The sequence below is a fragment of the Seriola aureovittata genome, chromosome 11 (genome assembly GCF_021018895.1).
Source record: "Seriola aureovittata isolate HTS-2021-v1 ecotype China chromosome 11, ASM2101889v1, whole genome shotgun sequence".
Lineage (NCBI taxonomy): Eukaryota > Metazoa > Chordata > Actinopteri > Carangiformes > Carangidae > Seriola > Seriola aureovittata.
The window spans coordinates 6,142,585-6,167,484 of NC_079374.1; the positions used below are offsets into that span (position 1 = coordinate 6,142,585).

A 24,900-nucleotide genomic window follows, 5' to 3' on the forward strand; every position below is an offset into this window, starting at 1 on the left:
GTTCCTTTTTCAGAAACTGTACAGGCAAGCTGTTGAGGACGCCTTCAGAAAGGGCTATGACCTTAAGGCTGACGCTGTCTCTGTTATTGCTGCCAAACATGGAAGAGAGATCATCAGTGATGTATGAAACATAAAATTTATTTCTTTCCCCTTGTATTTCAATGTGTGCTTGTTTTTATCCCCCTAACTATCTCTTCTCTCCATGCAGTACAAATACAAGACAGGATACCGTAAGCAGGTCGGCCACCACATTGGTGCCCGCTGTGTGCAAGACGACCCTCTGATCATGCTGGCTCTGAACTCAGCCAAGATTGCCAGTGATGCCTTGTACAAGAAGGACTTCAACAAGTCCAAGACCAAGTTCCACCTGCCAGTGGACATGCTGAATCTTGAGCTGGCCAAGAAATGCCAGATCCAAGTCAACGATTTCAACTACAGGACTCATCTGCACAACTGGACTTGCCTACCAGACTCCACCGATGTGGTCCAGGCCAGAAAGGCGTATGACCTGCAGAGTGATGTGAGTAATGAGATTTTTTTGTCATAATCTGTTTGCTTAAAGCTTTTTTTTTTTTTTATAAAACTCACCGTGACCCCTCTTGTCCTCCTACTTGTAGGCTGTGTACAAGGCTGACATGGAATGGATCAAGGGCACAGGTTGGGTGCCAATTGGGTCAATTGATGTGGAGAAGGCCAAGAAAGCAGCAGAGATCCTGAGCGAGAGGAAGTACCGTCAGCATCCCAGCAACTTCAAGTTCACTGCCAACACATGTGACATGCCATATGCCCTTGCTCAGGCCAATGCCCAGACTATGAACAAGGTAGAGATAATACATCTTATTTAATCTTATTTCAACGTATTTTATTGTTTTTTTTCATTGATATTTACAGAATGTTTCAGCAGTTCCCTTTTTGACACCAAAAAGTACAACTTGTTTTAGACAAAGCTCTGTCACATCCCACTAAACCCTGTTTATATTCTGTTCACAGAAAGCATATATGGCTGCCTGGGAGAATGATAAAACCAACATTCACATCATGCCTGACACCCCAGAGGTCCTCCTGGCCAAGCAGAATAAACTCAACACCAGTCTGGTAATGCGGTGCCTCTCCACCTAGTTGTGTAGCATATCAGTAATTGCTAACTCTCTTTATGCATCTTAATCAATTAACTGTGCTAAAGTTTGAGGAGTGAATTTTTCATCACATCTACTGGAAAGGAAATCTGACAGCATCATTCTTGTTTCCCCAGAAATATTATCGTGAAGGCTATATGGACACCATCAACAAAGGCTACTTCCTTCCCAAAGATGCAATTTCTGTCTTAGCAGCCAAACACTCCCGTCACATCATCAGTGATGTAAGTCTGTACCTCTGTTTTGAAAGTTTTCACATTCCCTTCACTTTGTTATTTTACAAACTGTATTCTTTTTTTCATTTTACAGCAATGATTTGTATCAAGAAAATGATCAAATTGTTTTTGTGTCAAATTTTCAGTACAAATACAAGGCTGGTTTCCGAAAGCAGTGCGGCCATCATATTGGTGCCCTTAGCATCAACGACGACCCAATGTGTTTGCTGGCCGCTCATGTAGCCAAGATCTCCAGTGATAACATCTATAAGAAGGACTTCAACAAGTCCAAGACCAAGTTCCACCTGCCAGTGGACATGCTGACACTTGAACTGGCCAAGAAATGCCAGATCCAAGTCAACGACTTCAACTACAGAACTCATCTGCACAACTGGACATGTCTGCCAGACTCCACCGATGTGGTCCAGGCCAGAAAGGCATATGACCTGCAGAGTGATGTGAGTACATGTAAAGTTTAGAGGTTTGTGTAGACTTGATGAAGTAAGGAGGGCTTATTTAGAGTTTGTTGCTAGCTCACATCCTACTCTTATACAAAAATTACCAATACTATAATGGAAATGACATTAAGTTAAAATGTTTTCTTGACCATACAAACTCCAGCTTAGGTTTGTGGAGGTCTGTATATCTGTTAGTTTCACTGAGATTCATATCACTCCTGACATTTTTAGCCTAGATCTGCATCCAACAGATTTGAATGAAAACCCTTCATTCATTGAGACAGTCAAAACAAATGCCGAACCTACAAGGACAACAACAACAACAACAACAACAACAACCCTTTTTGATATATGTTTTTCAGGCTGTATACAAAGCTGATCTGGATTGGCTGAGGGGATGCGGCTGGTCACCTCAGGACTCTGTGGACGTCGTCAAAGCTAGAAACGCCCAGGCTATTATCAATGAAAGGCTCTACCGCCAGCCTCCAAGCAGTGTCAAGTTCACCAGCGTTGTGGACCTCCCAGCTATTGTCTTGTCCAAGCAAAACGCTGACAACATCAGTGATGTGAGTAATAATGTTTTCAGCAGGCTAAATGCTTTCTCTGGTGAATTAAAAACTTCAAACTAAATACTTTTGCACAGATATCTATGTGAATGAATGTATCACAATAAAGAAGTTCATGATCTTTCTTCCATCTGACAGAGGAAATATAGAGAAGTCTGGGATAAAGACAAGCTCACCATTCACATACCACATGATGCCCCCTCCTTTGAACTGTCCAAGGCCAATGCTATCAACATCAGCAACGTAAGTTTGTAACACAAAGATTTACATAAATATCTTAAAGTATAAAAGTGTATTATTCTGTCCGTATATGATGTTGGTGTGTTGACAGTATGTCTTACAGTTTTTTGATGATACTTTGTTCTGTGCAGAAACTCTACACAAAGGCATGGGATGACCAGAAAGCCAAAGGCTTCCATATCAAGCAGGATGCTATCTCTGTGCTGAAGGCTAGAGCTTCCAGAGATATCGTCAGTGATGTAAGAAAAAAAATATGGATAAGGTTTGATTACAGCAGATTAATAAATTAGCTACTTGCAGAATATTTTTTAACCTTTCAATTCTTATCTTCCAGTACAAGTACAAGACAGGATACCGTAAGCAGGTCGGCCACCACATTGGTGCCCGCTGTGTGGAAGACGACCCTCTGATCATGCTGGCTCTGAACTCAGCCAGGATTGCCAGTGATGCTCTGTACAAGAAGGACTTCAACAAGTCCAAGACCAAGTTCCACCTGCCAGTGGACATGCTGAGTCTTGAGCTGGCCAAGAAATGCCAGATCCAAGTCAATGATTTCAACTACAGAACTCATCTGCACCAGTGGACATGTCTGCCAGACTCCACCGATGTGGTCCAGGCCAGGAAAGCCTATGATCTTCAGAGTGATGTAGGTTTATGATAGTGCACATGAATTGTGTTCATTCACATACACTATTGTCTGTGAGAATCTCTCACATTGTGATTATTGTCTGTAAAAATTACATGGAAAAACATGAACGAATCTGCTATGTTTCCTCAGGCTGTGTACAAAGCTGACATGGAGTGGTTACGTGGATGTGGTTGGATGCCACATGAGTGTGTGGATGTTATGAAGGTGAAGCATGCACAGAAGATCCTGGCTGACGTAAGTCTGACAACTTGTTCATTTCATCTCAACTTTGTCGGTACATGTAAAATCACAGATATTCATACACATTTGTAAAATGTTTTAAAAGCGTCTTTAGTGTTTATTTAACCAGGAAATAATGTACCCATATATCTTCAGTAATTTTGATGAATTCCTTTCTGACATGTCTTTCCTGCTTTTATACAGAGAGGCTACCGTGTCAAGTTGGATGACCAGAAATTCACAGTTCCAACTGACAGAGTCGACATGATCTGCGCCAAGAATGCTGCTGATGTCCTCAACGAGGTGAGGATGACTCTCTCTGCTTTTCAGATGCTGACTGGAAATGTTTAAAGTCCTCTCTTCAGTTAGACCACCTGGTAGAAAAGTAGCAATGGCAGATGTTAGATATTAGGTTTTTATTTTACTAAATGTTTGGTTTCTCACTCTTTTCAGGCCAAATATCGTGAAGCCTGGCACCAGGACAAGACCAAGTACTCGCTGGTGGACACTCCAGGTCTTGCCACAGCCAGAGAGGTGGCTAAGAACGTGCACCCGGTAAGATGACTCCTCATGTGATATATTTGCTGCATATTTCAATTCAACTTTGTCCTGTACCAAAGTTTTCCCCTCTTATTATCGGCTCGATAATTGATACGTTATGATAAACCTATAATATGTATTTCCATCTCTTGTAGAAACTCTACACCAAAGCATGGGACTCAGTCAAAGCTACAGGATACTTCATGCCTGGAGATGCTGTGCCAATCAAACAGTGCATCATGACGACTAAAGTGCAGAGTAAAGTGAGTAGCTAGACAAAGTTGCATTTGTTTCATAATAAGATCATTTATTAAAATAGTTTTTAATTGAACTGAGAACACGATGAGATGGAGACAATGATTTATGTCCGTCCTGCAGCACAAGTACCTTGAGGCATACCGTAAGCAGGTCGGCCACCACATTGGTGCTCTCAGCGTCCAGGACGACCCTCTGCTCATGCTGGCTCTGAACTCAGCCAGGATCGCCAGTGATGCTCTGTACAAGAAGGACTTCAACAAGTCCAAGACCAAGTTCCACCTGCCAGTGGACATGCTTCAGTTTGAACTGGCCAAGAAATGCCAGATCCAAGTCAATGATGACCACTACAGAACTCGCCTGCACCAGTGGACTTGTCTGCCAGACTCCACCGATGTCATCCAGGCCCGCAAGGCATATGATCTTCAAAGCGATGTGAGTTGGTCTCGAGAACGACACCAAGCCAGGACTTCTTTATCATATTCACACAATAAATTGACAGGGAATTCTGTCTCAACCCACTCAAATGTGTCTCTGTTTTTGTTTTCAGTTTATGTATAAGGCTGACATGGAATGGATTCGTGGCTGCGGCTGGGTGGCAGCTGACTCTGTTGACCACGTCAGAGTCAGGAAGGCCCAGGAAATTCTCAACGAAGTACGTTTACTGTGTCATATTCTGTCTTTGGAGTTGGCTATTTTTCATTTAACCCATTTTGTTGTCAGCTCATTGTGTCTAATCTTGATGCTCTAATTTCATTTGCAGAGGCTTTACAAAAAGAATGCCATAGACAGCTTCGGGAAATTCACCCTGGTTGTGGACCGCCCTGAGATCCTCTTGGCAAAGACAAATGCTGCCAACCTCAGTGATGTATGTAAAAATCTAACATTTAAGCTGCTGAATTTCTAGATGCATATGAATAAACAATTATCAAATCTAAATTATGTTCTTTTCCTCCTGATATAGCTGAAGTACAAAGAGACGTTCAATGCAGAAAAGGGTCATTACATTGGTTCAGATGACACTCCTCAACTGGCCCATAGCAGGGAAGTGTCCAAGAACATCAGTGAGGTAATTTAAAATGAAAAGCATGTTCAATATTTTCATTTCATTTGTAGATTGTTTATCACCTTTTTTCTTATCTGCCTTTCTTTTAAAATTGTGCCTACTTTATGTAATTTCAGAAACTCTACAAACTGAACTGGGACGAGTCTAAGGCCACAGGCTACCAGCTGGACCAAAAATACATCCCACTTCTAAGTGGCAGGAAGAGCAGGGACATTGCTAGTGATGTGAGTGATGTCTTGCACTTCTTCATAGTAGTCTGTGTTGATAAGGCAAAAGCACAGGGAATAATGTTTTCTATGTGAAAGGAAATGCAATTCAGACTTTTATTATCCTTTATGATCCCACTAGGCCAAGTACAAGGACGCCCATGAGAAGGCCAAGGGTCACTACATGGCTGGAACCCTGGTAGATTTCCCTGAGGTGATGCGCTGTGGAGATCAGGAGAAGAACAAGGGACTGGTAAGATATTGTCAATCATTCCTCCATTTATTCCATACATATCAAGGCATCTTACTACTTTTTCAAGGTCTAATAAAAGAAAACCTTTACTTCATATGTCAGCAGCATACTTTAAATGATTTGTTACTCAGGGATTGCAAGATGTTTGGTTTGTGAATCTTAATCAGGTTAGATTAAGCAGGTTAATTTGTTTTATAATTATGATGGCAATTTTAATAACTGCCCTTGTCTTTACAGAGGCTGTACCACAAGGACTACCATCAGACCAAAACCAAGACCCACCTCCCACCTGACATCATCGCTAACCAGGTAGCTAAGCGTTGCCAGGATATGCTGAGCGACGTCCTCTACCGCACCTACCTGCACCAGTGGACTTGCCATCCTGACCAGGAGGACGCCATTCGTGCCCGCAAGACCAACGAGATTCTCAGTGATGTAGGTCCCTCGTCACATTCTGCACATCTGCTGCTTGTACTGTGCAGCGTCCCGTGGAAGACGACTTTAACACAAATTTCTGCTTTTTGCTGTTGACGTTTAATAGGTGTACTACAAGGATGACCTGAACTGGATGAAGGGTATCGGTTGCTATGTCTGGGACACACCAGAGATTCTTCGTGCCAAGAAGTCCTACGAGCTGCAGAGTGATGTGAGTAACAACAAGGAAGATCGCAAGGATCCTTTAGAAACATTATTCACAGTTTACTGAGCCAAGATGTTATTTTTACAACCATCATAGCATTTAGAAGAAATCAAATTCTTTAGTCTGTGGAGCTGTGATAATTTACCCATGTCATATCTTCCCCTATAGCTGCAATACAGAGACGAGGCCAAGAAAGAATTCAACAATTACTCCATCGTGACGGACACCCCAGCTTATGTGACTGCTGTTCTGGGTCACACCTGGGCCAGTGAGGTGAGTGAGCTGGACTTTTAAAACATATTTTTATTTGAGTTTGCCTCCAATTGAGTGCACTAATAAAACAATTGTCATTGGCAGCTCAACTACAGGGAGGCTTATCATAAGGAGAAGCACCAGTACACCACTGTTCTGGACACCTACGACTATGCCAGATGCCACAACTTCAAATACTTCTTCAGCAACGTAAGTGAAGATAAACATATCACATTTAAGATGTCAGCTTTGTAAACTGTGTGTTTACACGCAATAACATGTTGATAATGCTCTGGTTGCTCTCAACAGAAAAACTACACTGCTGCCTGGAACAAAATCAAAGACAAGAGTTACCATATTCCACATGACGCACATGCCCTGAAACATGCCAAACAACAGAAGATCATTCTCAGCAGCGTGAGTTCAACTTTGAGTTCTGTTCATTTCAGTCCATGGTTTTACTATGCTGGGAGTTTGTCTGTTGACCGTTAAGAGACAATATGAATCGTCTCGCCCCTTTAGGTGAAGTACAAGGAGGATTATGAGAAGTTCAAATCCCTCTACAGTCTGCCCAAGTCTCTCGAGGACGATCCCGCAACTGCTCGCTGCGTCAAAGCTGGAAAGCTGGTCCTGGACGTAAGTCGCATTTGTTTTGCCATTTTATCTTCCGCATGTTTGCATTTTTTAAGTGAGGAATACAGCAGGAGCTGCACTGTCAGATTGGCTCTTTTAAGAGCTAATCTTAAAGATTGCTAATCTTGCAAGAATTGAAAGAACCATTTGTTATCCATCTTTATAGCGCCTGTACAAAGAGGACTACGAGAAGACCAAGGCCAAGACCCATATCCCACCAGACATGCTGGAGATCCTGTCTGCCCGCAACACCCAGTCCACCGTCAGCGGAATCCACTACCGCAAGTATCTGCACCAGTGGCTGTGCCTGCCCGACATGCAGATGTACGTCCAGGCTCGCAAAGTCAACGAGCAGCTCAGTGACGTGAGTAACGGCCCTCAGCTACAGATAAGACATTACAACCACATCCTTACTTATATCTTCTTTTTAACTTGCTTTTTTAACCTTAGCATCTTATAGAGTGTAGAATAGTTTAGTAAGTAAATAAGACAATTTTGGAGCCAAAAGTCGCTTAACTTGTGTGTTTCGTTGCGTGCTCTCCCCAGATCTTCTACAAGGATGATCTCAACTGGCTGAGGGGTATCGGCTGCTATGCCTGGGACACACCAGAGATCCTCCGTGTCAAGCATGCTGGTGACCTTCAGAGTGAGGTTAGCCCATTCAACATGTTTTCATCCTTCATTTTCAGTAATTTGGTTCATATCTTCTCTAAACTTCCTGTCCGGTAAATCCTCTTATTGAGCTTTCGTACAACCTTGTGTTTTTATTGAGAAGCGATGCTGATTGCCACATTCTTCTATCTCTATTCCAGAACAAGTACAGAGCTAAAGGTATTGAGTCTTTCAAGGACTATTCAGTGGTGACGGACACTCCAGTCTACGAGACGGCCAAGCAGAACGCTCAGAACCTGAGCGATGTAAGTGACTCTTAAAGTTTTCTTCACAATGTTGACTATCTATATTTTATAATTTAACAAAAACATTTGTATCATAAACAAATCATAAATCTCATCTTTTTTTCTTCTCTTTTTCCAGCTGCACTACCGCTTTGATTACAACGCCAACATCAAGGGCACAAACACTGCACCTGCTGTTACCATTGAGACAGAAAGGGCACGTCTGGCTAACTACATCCAGAGTGATGTAAGTTAATATTCCTTAATATTCAGTTTACTTGTTTAGGGATTACCGTCAGCATGTATACTGTAAGAATATTTTCACAAGTTCTGTTTATAAGGAGCAGCCTACACAATACACACTCATTTCATTTCATTGTGGGATCAGTGCATAAAGTTCACACTGGGAAAATTTTAGACATTAGATTATTCTCAAAAGGTTTTCTTCAGGTTTACTCTCAGGGTTTTTTCTGTATGTGTTTCTGTTTACTGTATCTATTGGCAAATATGTTTTTCAAGCTGAAATGCCTTCTGTCTCACCCTGTTTTGTTGGCTTCTCTTAGAACTGGTACAAAGAGGCCAACAAGAGCTTCATGCCAACTGGTTACTCCCTACCCCACGACACCCCGCTCATCAAGCAGGTTAAGGCGAACAGCGTTGTTTCCAGCAATGTAAGTATTTCCCTTTCTTGAATCATCTTGATAATGTAGGAGATTGATGTTACTGAATCAGATATTTGTGCTTTCATTTTTGTAGGTGAAGTACAAGGAGGCCTATGAGATGACGAAGGCCAAGGGATACACTCTTCATCCAGAGGGTGTCAACTTTGTCAACACAAGGAAAGCTAACAAGATCATCAATGAGGCAAGATAACTCACCGCTGGTGTTGTTGACCCAGACACATTAGTTCTGGTGGAGATTTACTTGATGAAACAAGCTCATATGTCGCCTTCCCTTCCCCCGCAGCGTCTGTATCGTGAGCTGTACCAGAAGCAAAAGGACAAGATCCACACAACCTACGACACCCCTGATATCAGACAAGTCAAGATGAACCAGGCGAACCTCAGCGACGTACGGAACCGCTCTCACATTATTGATGTCATTCATGTTCCTATTTTTGATGCATGTGGCTTGATGGAGATGAATAGTATGTTGTGCTTATCCCACATTTTTGTTCCCTTCTTGTCCTAGTTGTGCTACAAAGAGAAATACTACAACAGCAGAGGCCAGCTGATCTCTATGCCCATTACACCGGAGCTGTTGCACTGCTACCACGTCAATGACATCACCAGCGAGGTATGGGGAATTTGACACAGACTTTTACAAAATCAACTTCAAGGCATTTGTAAGAAAATCGTTTTGTGAAAATAATTTTTTTGTTTTTAGCTGAAATACAAAGAGGATCTGATGTGGCTGAGAGGCGTCGGCTGCTTCTTGTATGACACTCCAGAGATGGTCCATGTCCGCAACATCACCAAATTCAAGGTAAGTGTTTCCTTTTCGGATGGGATATCCCATTATATCAGTCTCCTTCATTTTCAGGGCATATTCAGCTCGTCACAGGGGAATCATGATCATGTGTATGTGTTTCTTTTTACTTTTATAGGTGAACTATCCAGTGGAGGCCAAGAAGAACCTCGCCAACTATTCTGTGGTCCTGGACACTCCAGAGTACAAGCGTGTGACTGAGCTCAAGACCCACATGAGCAATGTGAGTAGTTTTTTCCAAACACAATTTTATCACATCATATGAATGGAAAATTGTTTGTTTTTCTATCAGAAAATAATAATAATTTTTTTATTTATTTTTTTGTGCTTCTCTACTTTCAGCTGATCTACAAAGCCCAGAGCAAGGAGGACATGGCTAAAGTCACCTCCAGCGTGGACTCTTTGGACATCCAGAGAGTCAAATGGGCCCAGCAGCTGACTAACAAAGCAAGTTCAGACACAACATCGTATTGTTTTACATAGTAAGTCTGTTCTTTTTCTAATAACCTAATGATTATTTCTGTCTGTTTCTCCACAGTACATGTACACAGACCTGGCCGCTAAGGAGAGAGCTCATTTTACTCAAGAAATTGAAACTCCAAACATGGGCCATGCTAGAAAAATGAAAGTGGTCTACAGTGATGTAAGTCTTCACCTATGTCATATCTTATCTTATTATTATTGCCCAGGTTTCCTTGCTGTTTAGCAGTGGGCTATAGTACCTTTATTACCCCTCATCTCTGTTGAACTTAAATTCAAACACAAATTTCTGATGTGTTACATAAATGATTTCTTCCCTTAGAACAAGTACAAAGATCAGTATGAGAAGATGAAGCACAGGTACACTGCCATTGCTGACACACCTATCCTGATCCGTGCCAAGAAAGCCTACCTCCAGTCCAGTGATGTGAGTATGCTCATTGAATAACCTTTATTAGAATAATAATATTTACATCAGTGCCATGAACCAGAGCAGCACATGTCTTCATTTCTGATAGTTTTTAGTTTAGACTGTGAGTACAAATTGTATATGAACTGGTCAGTTTTTTTGCTATTAAACCTGTGTTATTCCACTTGAAAAAGCTGCTAATTAAGCGAAGAATTTAATTAGCTAATAAACACGTTTTGCCTCCTTTAATAGTCTAAATATTGTTTCATGAACTTTCGACCATTCCACAAAATAATTTCCTTTTATCAGTGAAAAAAATGTGGCTTTTGCCTTTGAATTATGATGACTGATAGAGGAGTGATGCTACAAACACAACTTAACACGTGTGCGTTTGTGCTCGATGAACATCTGACTCATTTTATTCTCCCATGTTTTCAGCTGCGCTACAAAGAGACCTTTGAGCTCGCCAAGGGCCACTACCACACGGTCAAGGATGCCCTGGACATCATCTACCACCGCAGAGTCACTGATGACATCAGTGAGGTCAGCAATTAGAAATAAGCTGGTTGATCATTTGAAATATCCATGCAGTCTTAACCAACTTTTAAGTCTAAATATTGTTTCATGAACTTTTAAGATCATTTTGATTTGAGCTCTTTTTACTCTCTCACTGTTTTCCCTCCATCTCTCTGCCTCAGGTTAAATACAGGGAGAAGTACATTAACTCTCTGGGAACCTGGAAGTCCATCCCCGACCGCCCTGAGTTCTTCTTCAGCAGGATCGTCAATGATAACATCAGCAACGTGAGTACTGTTGACTTGGAATCCAAAATTATGCACTCTGTGTAGGGCATATTGTATCATTGACATAGTATGCATTTTTTAAACTAAATCCCGTTTGATGTCTTTTTATAGATCAAGTACAAGGAGGACCTGGATTGGCTGAGGGGAATCGGCTGCTACGTATGGGACACACCTGAGCTGCAGCAGGCTGAAAGGAACAAGACGCTGTACAGTGAGGTGAAGGATCTATTTAGTTCATAATTTAACATTTGTAATAATTTGATAAACTGCTGTAAAGATGCTTATTTGATAGTATATAAAATACCATATACTACTTATGTTGTCTTAAATTCATATCACAAATATGCTTGTTATTGTAGTGTATGCAGGGATTGTTAAACTTCTCCGCGTGTTCCTAATAACAGTTGCATTTCTTGGTAACAGAGACTGTACAAAGCCTCATATGAGAAGAACAGAGGCAACTTCAAGTATACCTGCGACACTCCATTCTTCGAGGCTGTCAAGAACGCTTCAGTTCTCATGAACAACGTGAGTCCTTTCATTCTTTAACCCAGTATAGTAAGTGAAAAATTTGTTTTTTGTAGCCAAAGTTGTAGTTAGTTTGTTGAATCATCTTTGTTGATCATATTTTATCTGTGTTTGTTCATCTCTATTGGACTCTCAGCTTGAAGGTAAAAGATTGTGAATTCATAATACTGTTTGATAATTGCCTATAATGTTTATGATCTGCTCTTGTTATGTGTAACTTGTTTTAACCTTCCTTTTCTTCCCTGGAGAAGTCTCATCACACGACAGTGCGCATTGTTTTCTGGATATTTGTCCCTAACTACCTTCTGACATTCTGAGCAGAGGGCCTACAGAGCTAATTATGAGAAGACCAAGGATAAGTTCACCATAACTACAGATGATCCTAGGTACCAACTGGCCAGGGAGAACAGGAAAATGAGCCAGGTAAACGCCCTGGTCGTGCTCTACGACCAGCCTGCCTCCTCTACTGCAACCTCCAGTCCGGTCCTCCAGACCTCTGACACTGGTGCATGAGGTCGTCGACAGACCTGCCGTGGGTCGTCTTCGCATGGCTGTGATAGCTCTTCCAACTTGATAAATTTCTCTCTCTGTCTGTATCAGTGTCTACTCGTTTTCTCTCTTTCTTTTCTTCCCATGCAGGTTATTTCAAACAGTGCCACTCAAATAGCAGCTGGAAGGTTATCTTGAGTGAGCAGGAGTCTCCTCTATCTGTGCCATCAGAACGACAGCTTAATGACTCACTCACTGATGGTTAAATTATGTGGATTAAATTCTGAATATGTCCAAACCAATGAACAAATCTAGAGAAAGTCAAACTTGAGAGAGTGATGATCGCTGTCACTCAGAGGGCACAGAAGAGGACAAACAAAAGCTCCTTTGTCACACTTGGATCTCTGGAGTACTTCTCCAGTCCTCCCAGTGTTACTGTTGTTGTCCATCTGTCCTCAAACTATGGCATGCTGTGTGTGTATGTCGTGTGTGTGGACAGGTAAAGTATAAATCCAGAGCAAAGGATCTGCTAAAGAGTGGCTGCAATGAGCTACTCCGGCCTGACATCCTCACAGCCCTTTACCAGTCCACTATGGGCAGTAAGGTAAACAGCCACAGAGCGATGAACCATGGTACCTCTGATCCCTGTCCACAAACAGACAGAAAATAAGCTCTGCGTAGTTTTAAGACTCACAGTCATATATGAAAATCACCAGTTAGTTCGGTTGAGTTCAGACAACTTCATTTATCCCCCATGGGCAATTCATCTGTAGCTTCACCAGTCCATACATTCAGTCACAACAGACAACCAACCACGTATAGTTAAAATATCAGAGGGAACATATTAAAAGACACGGGACAAGTTGCAATAAATAAAACAATAAATAAAAGCAGTAAATAGGAAACATATCTTATGAATTACTCTAAAATAACAGTTACTTTGTTCCTCCTTGCTGTTTCTGGACAGGGTCTTCCTTCCTTCCCTCCATTCATCTCACTCTAACTCCAAAAGGGGTTTTAACTTCCACACGTTCCACCTTTGTCTTTCATGCTTTAATCCCTCCATCACCTAATCACTTCTCTTCATGTCCCATTGATCACCAAACCGTTAACTCATCTTAAAATGCAGTGCAATGGTTGCCCAACAGCAGACAGACATATCTAGAGTCAGAAATTACAGCAGATTAAAGCATAGACAAGAATATAATTTATCTTTACATCACCTGTTATACAGTTAGACAGTTGTTAGACAGTTCTTAAAGTCTTAAGGGTAGATTTTAGATCCTATGTGTTTTTGTTTGTAGATTAAGTGGCTCCCACTTATCTACACAATGACATTTCTGATACTATTAAACTTCCACCTTCTCCTGATTAAACCTCGTCTTCATTGAAGTCACTCTATGTGTCAGCCTCAGACTCAGAGAGCAATAGTCAAAGATGGACTGCTGGTCACCATGAACTACGTGGGCACTGCAGACTGTCATGACTGAATGGTGGTAACACGTGTCCTTGTCTTCATTTTCATCTGGAAAATAACTCCCTTTGTGTTTGTGCATGTTTCATAAAGCATGTTTTTATAAACATATGCATGACACCACTTCACTCATTACATATACTGTATTATTATTTGATAGGTAACATAGTATTGAAATAGAGAGTTAACTGTTTTTGGGGGGGTTTTTTTTGCTTGTATAGAACAGTAAATCAAAAACAAAAGAATCTAATTTGTTTTTTACTCCTAAGATTTATTATGTAACAACAGAAAGTGACTGATTGAAGTCAAACAATTTGCCTTAATCTGAATTGACTCAATGTCTCAGCGTCAGAACATTTTTGTTCTGACTTTTCAGCGTTTCATAAATTCATTCACCCCATTTCTGAATTAGTTTTTGTCTGTAGCTCCACAAGTTAGAAGCAAGACTAGTTAGTCTGCTAGTCACTAGTCAGAAGACACGTGAATAAAATCAAATGATCACAGCAGCAAATCGATTATAAGTGATACTGACTTTCTTGTGTTTATGCGTTGTCCTCCTCCATCAGTGGAGGTACAGGGAGCAGTATGAACGTGCCAAGGACAAGTTCACCTCCATTCTGGACACTCCTGAGTATGAGGCTCACAAACGCAGCAAGAAGATCAGTGACGTAAGTTTTGTTTTGTTCGTGTAAGCAGTTTTTTTGTCAAAAAAAACTACAATGTCTTCACTTATTTTGGTATTGCCCCTGACTGTACGGTGATTATTACTCCTCAGATCATCTACAGGATGGAGTACAACAAGACCAAGGCTAAGGGATACACCTTGCCTTACGACACACCATACCAACAGCACATGAAGAAGGTCAAGGAGATCACCAGCACTGTAAGTCCCGCGCTGACTGGCTGCACTGAAACATTTTTATGTGTGGTGTTTTATGATGGTGTTTTTCACGCCTCTTACAGCTGAAGTACAAAGAGGTGTACGAGAAGAGCAAGGCTCAGATCAACATGGATCCTGAGGCTCGTGAGATCCGCGCCGCAAAGGAGGCCTACAAGAACATCAGCAACGTAAGCGTCGTTACATTTCTGTTTATTATTGGTTTAAGTTGAACTCAAAATACCTGAAAATACTCATACAATATGATTTTCTTTTTCTTTTCATTTTTAGCTTGACTACAGGAAAAAGTATGAAGCCACCAAGAACAAATGGGTCTGGACAACAGACAGACCCGATTTTCTCAATGCTGCCAAGAACTCCTTGCAGCAGAGTGATGTGAGTTGTTGCTTCTTCTCTATGTGTGTGATTTTAATTTCGGTTTTCATTTTTAACAACATGGAAGAGTGTTTTTCTAATTTTTCTCCTGTTGTTTCACCCACAGGTTGAGTACAAGTATGACAAAGAGATGCTGAAGGGCTGCGTGATCCCTGTTGTTGATGATAAGTTGACCATCCTGTGCAAGAGAAATGCTGAAATGGCCAGTGATGTAAGTTGAAATGTAGCTCCAGATCTCAAGCAAGGCTACTTCAGAATGTATTGTTTAACATGTAAACTAATCATTTATTAATTTCCGTCCTCCAGGTGAAATACAAAAAGAAGTATGAGCAGGAGAAGGGCCACTACGTGCCCGTCCTGGACACTCCTCAAATTCTCCACGCCAAGGCTGTGCGAACTCTGGCATCGGAGGTAAAAACTGTTCAGTAGGAAACCTTCGTCAGGTTTAAAAGAAATGATGTATTAGACTGAAACAGTCTACAACAATATGTGTTGTATAAGTTCTTTATTTTTTTACTCAGAGCAAATACAAGGAGGCCAGTAAGAAGGAAATGCAGTCCGGCTCATTCACTACCCTGTCCGAGACCCGTGACACAGCCCACAGCAAGGAGGTCAACAAGCTCGTCAGCGGGGTACAACTTTGTCATATTTGTTCCACAAAAATCAGCTCAAGTCGCTTCATAATCCTCAACTGTTTTTGTGCTGCTGGTCTTGACCTTCCGTCCTCTCTTCACAGAAAGTGTATAAAGCAAAGTTTGAGAAGGAGAAGGGCAAGTCAGTGTACAACCACATGATTGTTCCACCTGATGTTCAGCATGCCATTGACGTGGCCAAGACTCAGAGCAGCGTGAGTCATCGCCACAATTGTGCTAAAAATAACGTTTTATTGAATTTATTCACAGTATGAAATCTTCATCAGGTTGAGATAGTTTCACCTTCTCTCTTATTTCTCTTTTGATTTTATTTCTCTGCTCTTCGGCCCATTGCCACAGGTCGCTTACAAGAAGGATGCCAAAGCCAACCTGCACTACACCACTGTGGCTGACCGTCCGGACATAAGGAAGGCTACCCAGGCTGCCAAACTTATTAGCGATGTAACCGTCAAGTAGATGCAAAGAACTGTTTGTAGGTCAAAGGCTCACACCGTGTGCGCGGTCCACTGATTCTTGTTTGGTCTTGTCTCCATCAGGTCGGCTACCGTAACAAGGCCCGTGAGGAGGCAAGCCGCGGGGGCTCTCTGGCCCACCGCCCAGACATCGCTCTGGCCACTGAGGTGTCCAAGCTGACCAGCCAGGTACATCAACCCAAATCAACCATCTGTCTCATGAAGGCCTGGGCCAGTCATGCAGTTTCCCCTCTGGTTCTCTACAGTCATCATCTCTTAGGAAATGTTCCCCTTATTTATTTTACACACATTGACCGCTGGGATCAGTCAGTGGAAGCCGTATTACACCAGCAAAGATCAGCTGCTTGAGTGTCATTGTCAGATCAGCTTCCATGAGCTAATATTTGCAGACTAGTATTGCTGTGGTAGACGCTTAACAGCAGTCCTTTAGGGCTAATGTTAGAACTAGCAGCTCTTCCATAGTGCTTCTCTGCCATCCTGCATTACAATCCATGTCTTAATCTGCCACTGTGACTCCATGAAAGTAGATTTACATGTTTAACTGCTCATATCATTGTACATGTCCCAACCCCCCCATCCTTACACCTGTCCTCCTACACTGCTCCTCTTCCTTCATCCTTCAATACTTTACTCCTCTCCTCTTTCCTCTCCTCTCTCCTTCCATGATTTCCTAGCTTGTGTGTTCTCATCCCTCCATCTCACTGCGCTTTGTAGGTGGAGGCAAAGCCCTCCCTCCATGGAGCTGCTTCCTATGATACCCCCATGATGCGCCACATTAAGAAAATGAGTGCCGTGACTAGTGATGTAAGGAGGTTTTATGCCCTGAAACCGAAGGGCTGCTACTATCTGTGTGTCTCCTCTGTCCTTCTGTTCCCTTCGTATCCGTCTCTTGACTGACTGATTAGTTGATTTCTGATTTTACCACAGGGTTGATTGAGCCTTTGATACAAACCATAAGGACGTTTTATGAAAAGATTTGATTCAGCTTGTCAGATGTTATTATTTTGACTTTAGGATCGTGTGGAGCCTCTGCTCTTTTGTTTCCCTGACAAGCTCTGGCTCACTGCTAAGCATAGACAAGCATTGCATTGCTGCATTAGCTGCATTGGTTACACTTCTGCATGCTACTGAATCTTTTTTTTATCTATTTTGTTTAACATTTTTATAATTTTCCCACTTTTCTCTCGTTTCACTCACCCAGTCATTGTGTCTGTCTCTGAATGTGAAAATGGAAGGTTTTTCTGAGTTTCTTCCTTTTTGATCTGAACACTGGAAGACAGTGTAGGCTTTCTGAAATGTTGGAAACAGTTTGAAAATGTGTTAGAGGTGCAGATTCATCCATGATTAATTTTAGACTTGCATGTTTTTCACTCAGACAGTGGATAAGGATATTGCTCTGTCTCACCTTCTCTCTAAAGGTGGTTGATCTGCCGATTGAAAGAACACAACCACAATCATACTGCCTTACCTCTTCCATATATACTTTATTATATATGAAGTCCATGTTGTGTTTAATGTGGATCACAAAATGCTGTATATAACTCTGTTCACACTTAGCACCAAAATGCATCTTGGGTGGTCAGATCAGAAGCTGGTCTCTCTAAACAAATGTGTAAATGTCATCTAATATACATCATGAACAGAACCGGATTAGATCACTTAAGACACTGGTCAGCATTAAATATTACCACATAGTGTAGTGTTAACATAAATGTGCAGGGAAATGCTTTTATAGTCAACTTTAACTTTAACTACTGTTATGTAAAGTTTCTTTACAATGCCAGAAAAACAACAGCGACAATCACAGTTTAGCAGCAGTTGCTAAGAGATTAAATCAAACAGGAGCAGCGAGGCAAAATCCAATCACAAACTGTCCGATGAGACTCACCGAGATGCATTTTAATGTCAAGTGTGAAGTTAAAGTCCACCTTAGCTGAATCCATGCATAAACTGGTTCTATCTGGATGCGCGACATTAGGTCTGAACAGCATCTGAGGGCGTCTCCACAGCTGACCGGTTTGGTTTTGACGGAGAAGATTGTGGGTTGCTTTATTAATAATGTGGTTTCTTATGATCGCTGCGAATCCTGCCAGGCAAACGGCAGCCGAAACCCAAGCAACCGATTCAAAACAAACTCTGGTGCAGTTGGTTTACATTTGGAAAATAATGCGTCTTAACCACAGACACTTTTTTCCCCGAACGCCCAAATAACAAGTGACAAAAACCGTCCAATGATCTGTGTCATTTGTGATAAAGCAGAAAGGCTTTATAAAAACGAGGATTAAATTTCAACAGTACTGGATTTTCTTCTCTAGCCTGGAACCAAAACACAGATGTGAACATGCTCTTTGAGACTTTGCCCTCTGGGACTAATTGTCACTATAATTACTGAATGAAAATTTTAAATAAATTGATGCATGGAAAACTTTATAGGTTTTAGAAGATACACAGTTTGACTGCAGTTGTTTTTCTCGTATAACAAGGGATACAGACTAAAATGGAGTGTTATTATTGAGAAGCATGCAGTACACAGCATGTCCAAAGCTTTTACACAAAACTATAAGTAATCTGAGTTACTCATCCCTTTTTATACACTATAAAAAAAAGCATCATGTTGTCCTTTAAATGTTCCTAGTGTGATGGCGTCATGTAAATCTTCCACTGGTTTTGGTCTCCCAGAAAAGTGACCACCTATACTAACTCTTTCATGCATATCCCACCCTGTTAGTTGAAGTACAAGGAGAAGTTTGACAAGGAGGTGAAAGGAAAGAGGCCACAATATGACCTGAAGGACAGTAAGATTTACAAGACGCTGAAGGAAGCCAACGTGCTGGCTAGTGAGGTGGGTACTCACACAAGCTGCATCATTCCACATAAAAGCATTATGTCAAATAACGAAGATGGCTTCATTCTGTCAGCAACTGACCAGGACACAGATTCAAGAGATAGTGTGGTGTTCGGAGACTTCTTTTTAGAATATATTTCCATACCTGTATCATACCACTTCATTAATAATCTTAATGTCAACTCGTAATCACAAATGAACTCCATCCACAGGTGAAGTACAAGGGTGACTTGAAGAAGATCCACAAGCCTGTGACTGACATGGCCGAGTCTCTGTCCATGCAGCACAACCTGAGCACCAGCAAACTGTCCAGCAACGTAAGACACCGCCGGCCCTTAACCCTCTCACATCCTCACCCAGGAAGCTGCTGGGAGTCGGTTAGGTTTCAGTGCGCCCTCTGCGGTTCACTGAAATCTGTCTGAACTCGGTGTTTCCTTCCCCACCCACCCCCCACCCCACTCCCCACTCCCCACCCTACATCATACCACAGTAACATAAAAACACACATGCTGCAGATTCATGGATTTATTCACTAAGCTCCATCATCCAAACATCCATTATTCTGTGACCTCATCTGGTAGTGATCCTTACCCACCCCTCTCACCCTTGACCCTCCCTTACTATCACCTTCTATAACCTCTACTTTTTCACTTTTTCAGTTAAATTTTTTCCCTCCTGTATTTCCTACAAAACTACTCTTTTAATAATGATCACTTAACACAAACCTGTGTGCTTCTCCTCTGGTTTTAGATCATTTTTCACACAATTTTTAACAACCATTTTTAATTTTCACATAATGTTTTGTGAGGACGTCATATATTTTTGATATTGCCGAGAGCTGTTTTCACAGTTATAAAGTCACTGTTTTTGTTTCTTTCATTAAATATAATGGGAGTAAACTCCCGACAGACGCTCTTTTTCTCGTTTGCTGTACTGAGCTGTCTTGACTGGGAATTCCCCCCGTAGTACTGCTACAAGAAGAAATTTGAGGAGAGTAAGGGTCACTACCATATGATTCCTGACACACCAGAGCAGCTCCATCTCAAGGAGGCCTCTGAACTTCAGAGCAACGTAAGTGCTACAGACACTGGGGCTCAACAAACACTGCACCTTCCCAAAAACACTGCTGTGGGTTTCAGGCGTTAACCACCTTCTTGCTAAACAGATGTGTGTGCGATAGCTGCATCTCATATCATATCTTTATTTCCTGCACCTACATGAGGACGGTGTTGCATTAATTTGTTAAATATTTAAGTTGGGGACGACATAACATACCGGTGGGTGGTAAAGTTGCTTTGTTATAACAGTCCCTTCCAAATATAATAAATAAATAGAGATTTCAAACAAAAAAATCTGCAAATGAACAAAAGTTATTTCTCAACTAAAGAATTTACAGGCAGATTTTTTGTGTAGAAATATTAATTCACTCTTTAACTTACTATATTAGTATCTATCTATCACATTATGTATACTGTTTTACCTTTGTGTAGTTTATGGTGTTTGAGATATTCTAATGTATTTTTCCTACGTTCCAGGCAGACATAGGTTTCCATTGATGCCCATACAATATAATATTTCAGTTATTAAACTACTGAAACATGCCTGAGCTGTGTAATCCATCACAGTTTATATTTTGATACATTATCATTATGAGTTGAATGCAGTCTTGCTGCTCACTGTGATAGATTATGCAGCTCAAACACCTCGCACAGTTTTTGCATTTGATTGCGTATCAAAGGGAAATGAATGAAAACCGTCATCCAGTGTACCTGCATAATATTTTTTTTCAAACTGTCTGTTGAAAACAGTTGACATTAAATTTAAAATGTGGGGCTGCTCCAGGTGAAATACAAGGAGAAGTATGAGAAGGAGAAGGGCAAGGCCATGCTGGACTTTGAGACACCCACATATGTGACTGCGAAGGAGGCCCAGCACATGCAGAGCCAGGTAAATACACCGTCTCTCACCTCTGTGTTTCCAGGTAGCTACAAATACAACACTGTCCATTACAGGCCTCTGTCCAATCCAAAGTCTCTTCAGTGCCTGCTTATATATTAACCTGTACTGTATTGTATTGTATTGTATTGTATTGCCTCTTGGTATATATATTGATATGCTTCAGCTTGTTGGATGTCAAGCTATTGTTTATATTAGACTTACAGAATGTTTCTGAAGTTTGGAAAAAACATTTTACAGTGCCTTTAATGCCAGTTTATTGAATTAAGAAGTTTTGGTGCTTTTTAGTTACAGGATCTTGTGACTCGTTACAATTTACATCTGAGGAAATTGTCACTCCCGCTGTTATTCCTTTACCATTTTCTACTCCTTCCTAACTGTGCTTAAAGAAACTGGAAGAAGGCCGTGTAAAATGTGTAAAAATGAAACTTACCCAATGCCTTGTTTATTGTTCCCTAATACTGTGTATAATGTAAGTGCAGACTTCTTAATCTTCCTCTCATGATGATGACAAAGGTAAATTATGTTTGTCGCCGTCTGGATTATAGATTTTTTTTTTTTTTTTTTAACAGTGTTTAATTAAACTCATTTGATAAATCTGATTTGATTTGTTAAACTCCAGACTCCAAATGTGAGAGCTGCTTTCTCAGAATAAAGAAGTCGTGAACACTCACACGTGCACTCACATTAGAGACTGCAGCTACAGAAACAAGTGTCTTTTATAAGCAGAATGGTGTGAACCAGGATGAGGTACCTGCATTGTGAAACCGGCACCTGCTTGCATGTGGTTATCTGAGCTCTGTCTGTCCCCTGTCTTGTCTTTGCGGCCAATAGAAAGACTATAAGAAGGACTATGAGGAAAACATGAGGGGCAAGAACCTCTCAGGCTTGGAGGTCACCCCTGCCATGATACATGTCAGACACGCCACCAAAATAGCCAGTGAGGTAACGAAAGGATCATTTATCCCCGACGGCTTCCCCCTCTTTACCTCACCCATGCTTTATAATCAACTAAGACCACATCACAATCACAGTCCCTCTTTCTTTACACTACTTTTTTGAGTGTTTCCTTCCCTCGTGTAGGTCCATCCATATAGTTTAGTTTTAATTCTTTTGCATGATTCACTGCACAGCCTTAAACTATTAATCATGCAACACATATCCACCCTACCTTTGTCTCTATCCATTGTGTGACTTGTTGTAAAGTAGTTAGTATTGTTTGTATTTGTACTTGTATCCACTGACATGTTGGATTCCTAATTTCACAGTCAACCCTTCATCTAGCAGATGACTACGAAACGGCTTTATGTTCAAACGTCTGCATGTTTGCATGTGATGATTTGAATGATGTTTTCAAGGTGAAATACTGAGTTGAATTGTCTTTCTATCTGATAAAATGTGGTTAAACTTGTCATTTATCAGGATTCTTGCCAAAGTCACCAATGTCTCCTTTCTCCTTGTGAAAATGTGACTGATAGGCAAAATCTTAACTTTTTAAATAGTAATATAATACATCTAAAGTCTTTAGCTTCTCTTCTTTGGGGGGGGGACTTGGTGACTTTGAGCTCAAAGGGCGAGCAGCAGAGCTTGCCCTACCGTACTGTCTGTATGTATGCCTTGGCCTGGCCTGCCTGTGTGCCCTCGTCTGCAGTCTCTCTGTTCTTCTTCCGTCCTGTAGAAAGAGTACAGGAAGGATCTAGAAGAGGGAGTGAAGGGTAAAGGGCTAACTGTACTGGAGGAAACTCCGGAGCTTTTGAGAGCAAGGAATGCCACTCAAATCCTGTGTGAGGTACGACTGACCTGAGAGGTGATGGAGGTGGCATCACAATCTCATGCGAGTGACTTCCCACAATCCCGCTCGTGGTGCATCATCTGCTGAATCCTATCCCCTCTTAACTAAGCTTCATCAATACACTAAAAGGGCAACTGCTGGGCTTGGCTCTTACTCTTGTCCCTGCTTCATGACAACACTAATTTCCCCATGATTTTCTCTTATATTTGTTCTTTTATGTCTGATAAATATTTCAAAAACCAACCTCAAATATACTCAGAGTATGTCTTATTTTATTTTAATATATATATATTAATATTATATTTTTTTAGAACTTTATTATCTGACTTTATAGTTCACATATTTAGCGCTTATGCAACTGTGGTCTGTGGTCCAGCATCAAAGCTTTATACAAAAATCTTTATTTTTCCTTCATTTTAATTTTTAGTAATTGTTTTTGCCAAAATATGCTCTGGGTGTTTTTGAGGCTGATTTTTGGACGATAAGATACAGAAGATGTAGATTATTATATTTTTTGATAAATAAACAGAAATTATAGAAAATTGAGAGAAAATGTTTTAAAATAACTAATTATGCTTTAACAGACTATCCTTAACTACTGCTGTTTTATTTTTCAGTTTTGAGTGGAGCTTCACACACAATCTGCTGTCCAATTACCACATATGTTCCTTTAAAAAAATCCTAATTTCTTCTAACTTTCTTTATTCACCATTCCCCCAGGCCACATGGTTTTTGCAGCCCCCCCCCCCCCTCAGTATGAATGAGTAGAAGTCTTGTCACTTATAGTAATCTGCCAATCGTGTCTGCTTTTAGTGAGTAACGCTCTATCGCCTGTAACATTTACAGAGAGAGTACAAGAAAGCACTGGAGCAGGAGATTAAGGGCAAGGGAATGTTGGCTTTGGCTACAGACACCCCCGACTTCATGAGGGCCAGGAACGCTACCGACATCCTCAGTCAGGTCTGAATCATGTTGTCCTGTCCCTAGACACATGAAACCAGTAGCATTTGCACGAGATACGAAGATCGGAATTTGCGCTGACTGACTTTTCTTTGCTCTGTAGACAAAGTACAAGCAGACCGCTGAGATGGACAGGGCCAGTTACACCTCTGTCATCGACACCCCAGACATCATCCATGCTCAGCAGATGAGGAACATTGTCAGCCAGGTAATGAAGTGATTTCTACACTCAAATGTCTCCTTCTAGACACTTTTCACAGTCTCTGTTCTAATTTAAATTGCTGCTGATTGTGTTTGTGTCCAACAGAAAAAGTACAAAGAGGAGGCTGAGAAGACGATGTCTCACTACGTGCCAGTCCTGGACACTCCGGAGATGCAGAGAGTCCGTGAGAACCAGAAGAACTTCAGCACTGTAAGTAATAAATGTAAATGATGAATTACGCTGGGTCTTAACAGGGGCAGCGCATCTTTGACTGTTGTAGTCAGAGGTCAGAGATTCTTCCTGTGTCTGGTGGCTGTGTGTACGTCTCCGTGTCCGCTGTAAAGTATTACCTACAATACTTTAAACTTCTGTACTGTCAGTAGATTGTCTTTTGTATGGTGTTCTTTAATGTAATTGAAGTGTTGTAAAAATGTAAATAGCTTTCATGCTAATCCTTAGCAGACGCTAAGATAAACTTAAGTAGTTTCTCTTCTGGTTTTCTGTTTTGTTGTCTTCGTTTCTTTTTTTTTTCCTTTTTTCTTTTACCTCTGTGTCATTGTGAAACATTTTAACTGCAACTTTTGTTTTTCTCTCTGTAGCTTCAATACCAGATTGACCTTAAAAACATAAAGGGCAAAGTGTCTACTGTAAAGGACACTCCTGAAATGCTGCGTGTTAAAGAGAATACAAAGAATTTCAGCTTGGTATCTACTCCATAATATTTTTTTTGTTAACATTTTCTAATAACACTTTTTTCTTTCTTTCTTTCTTTTTTTACATTTTTACTTGAATTTTTATTTTAACTTTCTTTCCTCATCTTTAACAAACCCTGATATGCAGCCCTTATTTCT

General features: G+C 41.0%; 1 protein-coding gene across 7 annotated transcripts in view; it reads left to right on the top strand.

The window, feature by feature from the left end:
* neb (nebulin) overlaps window positions 1-24,900 on the top strand; it is a 60,016-nt gene that overhangs the window by 26,922 nt on the left and 8,194 nt on the right. For 3 of the 7 annotated variants that reach the window (XM_056389155.1, XM_056389157.1, XM_056389156.1), the window contains 62 exons: window positions 14-121; window positions 209-520; window positions 618-821; window positions 991-1,095; window positions 1,253-1,360; window positions 1,498-1,809; window positions 2,172-2,375; window positions 2,514-2,618; window positions 2,747-2,854; window positions 2,950-3,261; window positions 3,394-3,498; window positions 3,688-3,786; window positions 3,937-4,038; window positions 4,179-4,286; window positions 4,402-4,713; window positions 4,829-4,933; window positions 5,042-5,146; window positions 5,243-5,347; window positions 5,461-5,568; window positions 5,693-5,803; window positions 6,041-6,238; window positions 6,345-6,449; window positions 6,612-6,716; window positions 6,801-6,905; window positions 7,005-7,112; window positions 7,218-7,331; window positions 7,495-7,692; window positions 7,875-7,979; window positions 8,141-8,245; window positions 8,364-8,471; window positions 8,788-8,895; window positions 8,981-9,088; window positions 9,191-9,295; window positions 9,416-9,520; window positions 9,611-9,709; window positions 9,831-9,935; window positions 10,055-10,159; window positions 10,251-10,355; window positions 10,515-10,619; window positions 11,040-11,144; window positions 11,300-11,404; window positions 11,516-11,620; window positions 11,828-11,932; window positions 12,254-12,355; window positions 14,462-14,563; window positions 14,671-14,778; window positions 14,859-14,963; window positions 15,064-15,168; window positions 15,275-15,379; window positions 15,475-15,579; window positions 15,690-15,800; window positions 15,905-16,015; window positions 16,161-16,262; window positions 16,358-16,462; window positions 19,023-19,136; window positions 19,352-19,456; window positions 20,106-20,210; window positions 20,982-21,086; window positions 22,774-22,884; window positions 23,734-23,847; window positions 23,951-24,055; window positions 24,155-24,259. In XM_056389155.1, coding sequence (XP_056245130.1) covers window positions 14-121; window positions 209-520; window positions 618-821; window positions 991-1,095; window positions 1,253-1,360; window positions 1,498-1,809; window positions 2,172-2,375; window positions 2,514-2,618; window positions 2,747-2,854; window positions 2,950-3,261; window positions 3,394-3,498; window positions 3,688-3,786; window positions 3,937-4,038; window positions 4,179-4,286; window positions 4,402-4,713; window positions 4,829-4,933; window positions 5,042-5,146; window positions 5,243-5,347; window positions 5,461-5,568; window positions 5,693-5,803; window positions 6,041-6,238; window positions 6,345-6,449; window positions 6,612-6,716; window positions 6,801-6,905; window positions 7,005-7,112; window positions 7,218-7,331; window positions 7,495-7,692; window positions 7,875-7,979; window positions 8,141-8,245; window positions 8,364-8,471; window positions 8,788-8,895; window positions 8,981-9,088; window positions 9,191-9,295; window positions 9,416-9,520; window positions 9,611-9,709; window positions 9,831-9,935; window positions 10,055-10,159; window positions 10,251-10,355; window positions 10,515-10,619; window positions 11,040-11,144; window positions 11,300-11,404; window positions 11,516-11,620; window positions 11,828-11,932; window positions 12,254-12,355; window positions 14,462-14,563; window positions 14,671-14,778; window positions 14,859-14,963; window positions 15,064-15,168; window positions 15,275-15,379; window positions 15,475-15,579; window positions 15,690-15,800; window positions 15,905-16,015; window positions 16,161-16,262; window positions 16,358-16,462; window positions 19,023-19,136; window positions 19,352-19,456; window positions 20,106-20,210; window positions 20,982-21,086; window positions 22,774-22,884; window positions 23,734-23,847; window positions 23,951-24,055; window positions 24,155-24,259 — 7,779 coding nt within the window. Of the gene's footprint in view, window positions 1-13; window positions 122-208; window positions 521-617; window positions 822-990; window positions 1,096-1,252; window positions 1,361-1,497; window positions 1,810-2,171; window positions 2,376-2,513; window positions 2,619-2,746; window positions 2,855-2,949; window positions 3,262-3,393; window positions 3,499-3,687; window positions 3,787-3,936; window positions 4,039-4,178; window positions 4,287-4,401; window positions 4,714-4,828; window positions 4,934-5,041; window positions 5,147-5,242; window positions 5,348-5,460; window positions 5,569-5,692; window positions 5,804-6,040; window positions 6,239-6,344; window positions 6,450-6,611; window positions 6,717-6,800; window positions 6,906-7,004; window positions 7,113-7,217; window positions 7,332-7,494; window positions 7,693-7,874; window positions 7,980-8,140; window positions 8,246-8,363; window positions 8,472-8,787; window positions 8,896-8,980; window positions 9,089-9,190; window positions 9,296-9,415; window positions 9,521-9,610; window positions 9,710-9,830; window positions 9,936-10,054; window positions 10,160-10,250; window positions 10,356-10,514; window positions 10,620-11,039; window positions 11,145-11,299; window positions 11,405-11,515; window positions 11,621-11,827; window positions 11,933-12,253; window positions 12,356-14,461; window positions 14,564-14,670; window positions 14,779-14,858; window positions 14,964-15,063; window positions 15,169-15,274; window positions 15,380-15,474; window positions 15,580-15,689; window positions 15,801-15,904; window positions 16,016-16,160; window positions 16,263-16,357; window positions 16,463-19,022; window positions 19,137-19,351; window positions 19,457-20,105; window positions 20,211-20,981; window positions 21,087-21,929; window positions 22,041-22,773; window positions 22,885-23,733; window positions 23,848-23,950; window positions 24,056-24,154; window positions 24,260-24,648; window positions 24,754-24,900 lie in introns of all 7 variants that reach the window. The other 4 variants (XM_056389161.1, XM_056389159.1, XM_056389158.1 and 1 more) reach the window with 4 other exon arrangements.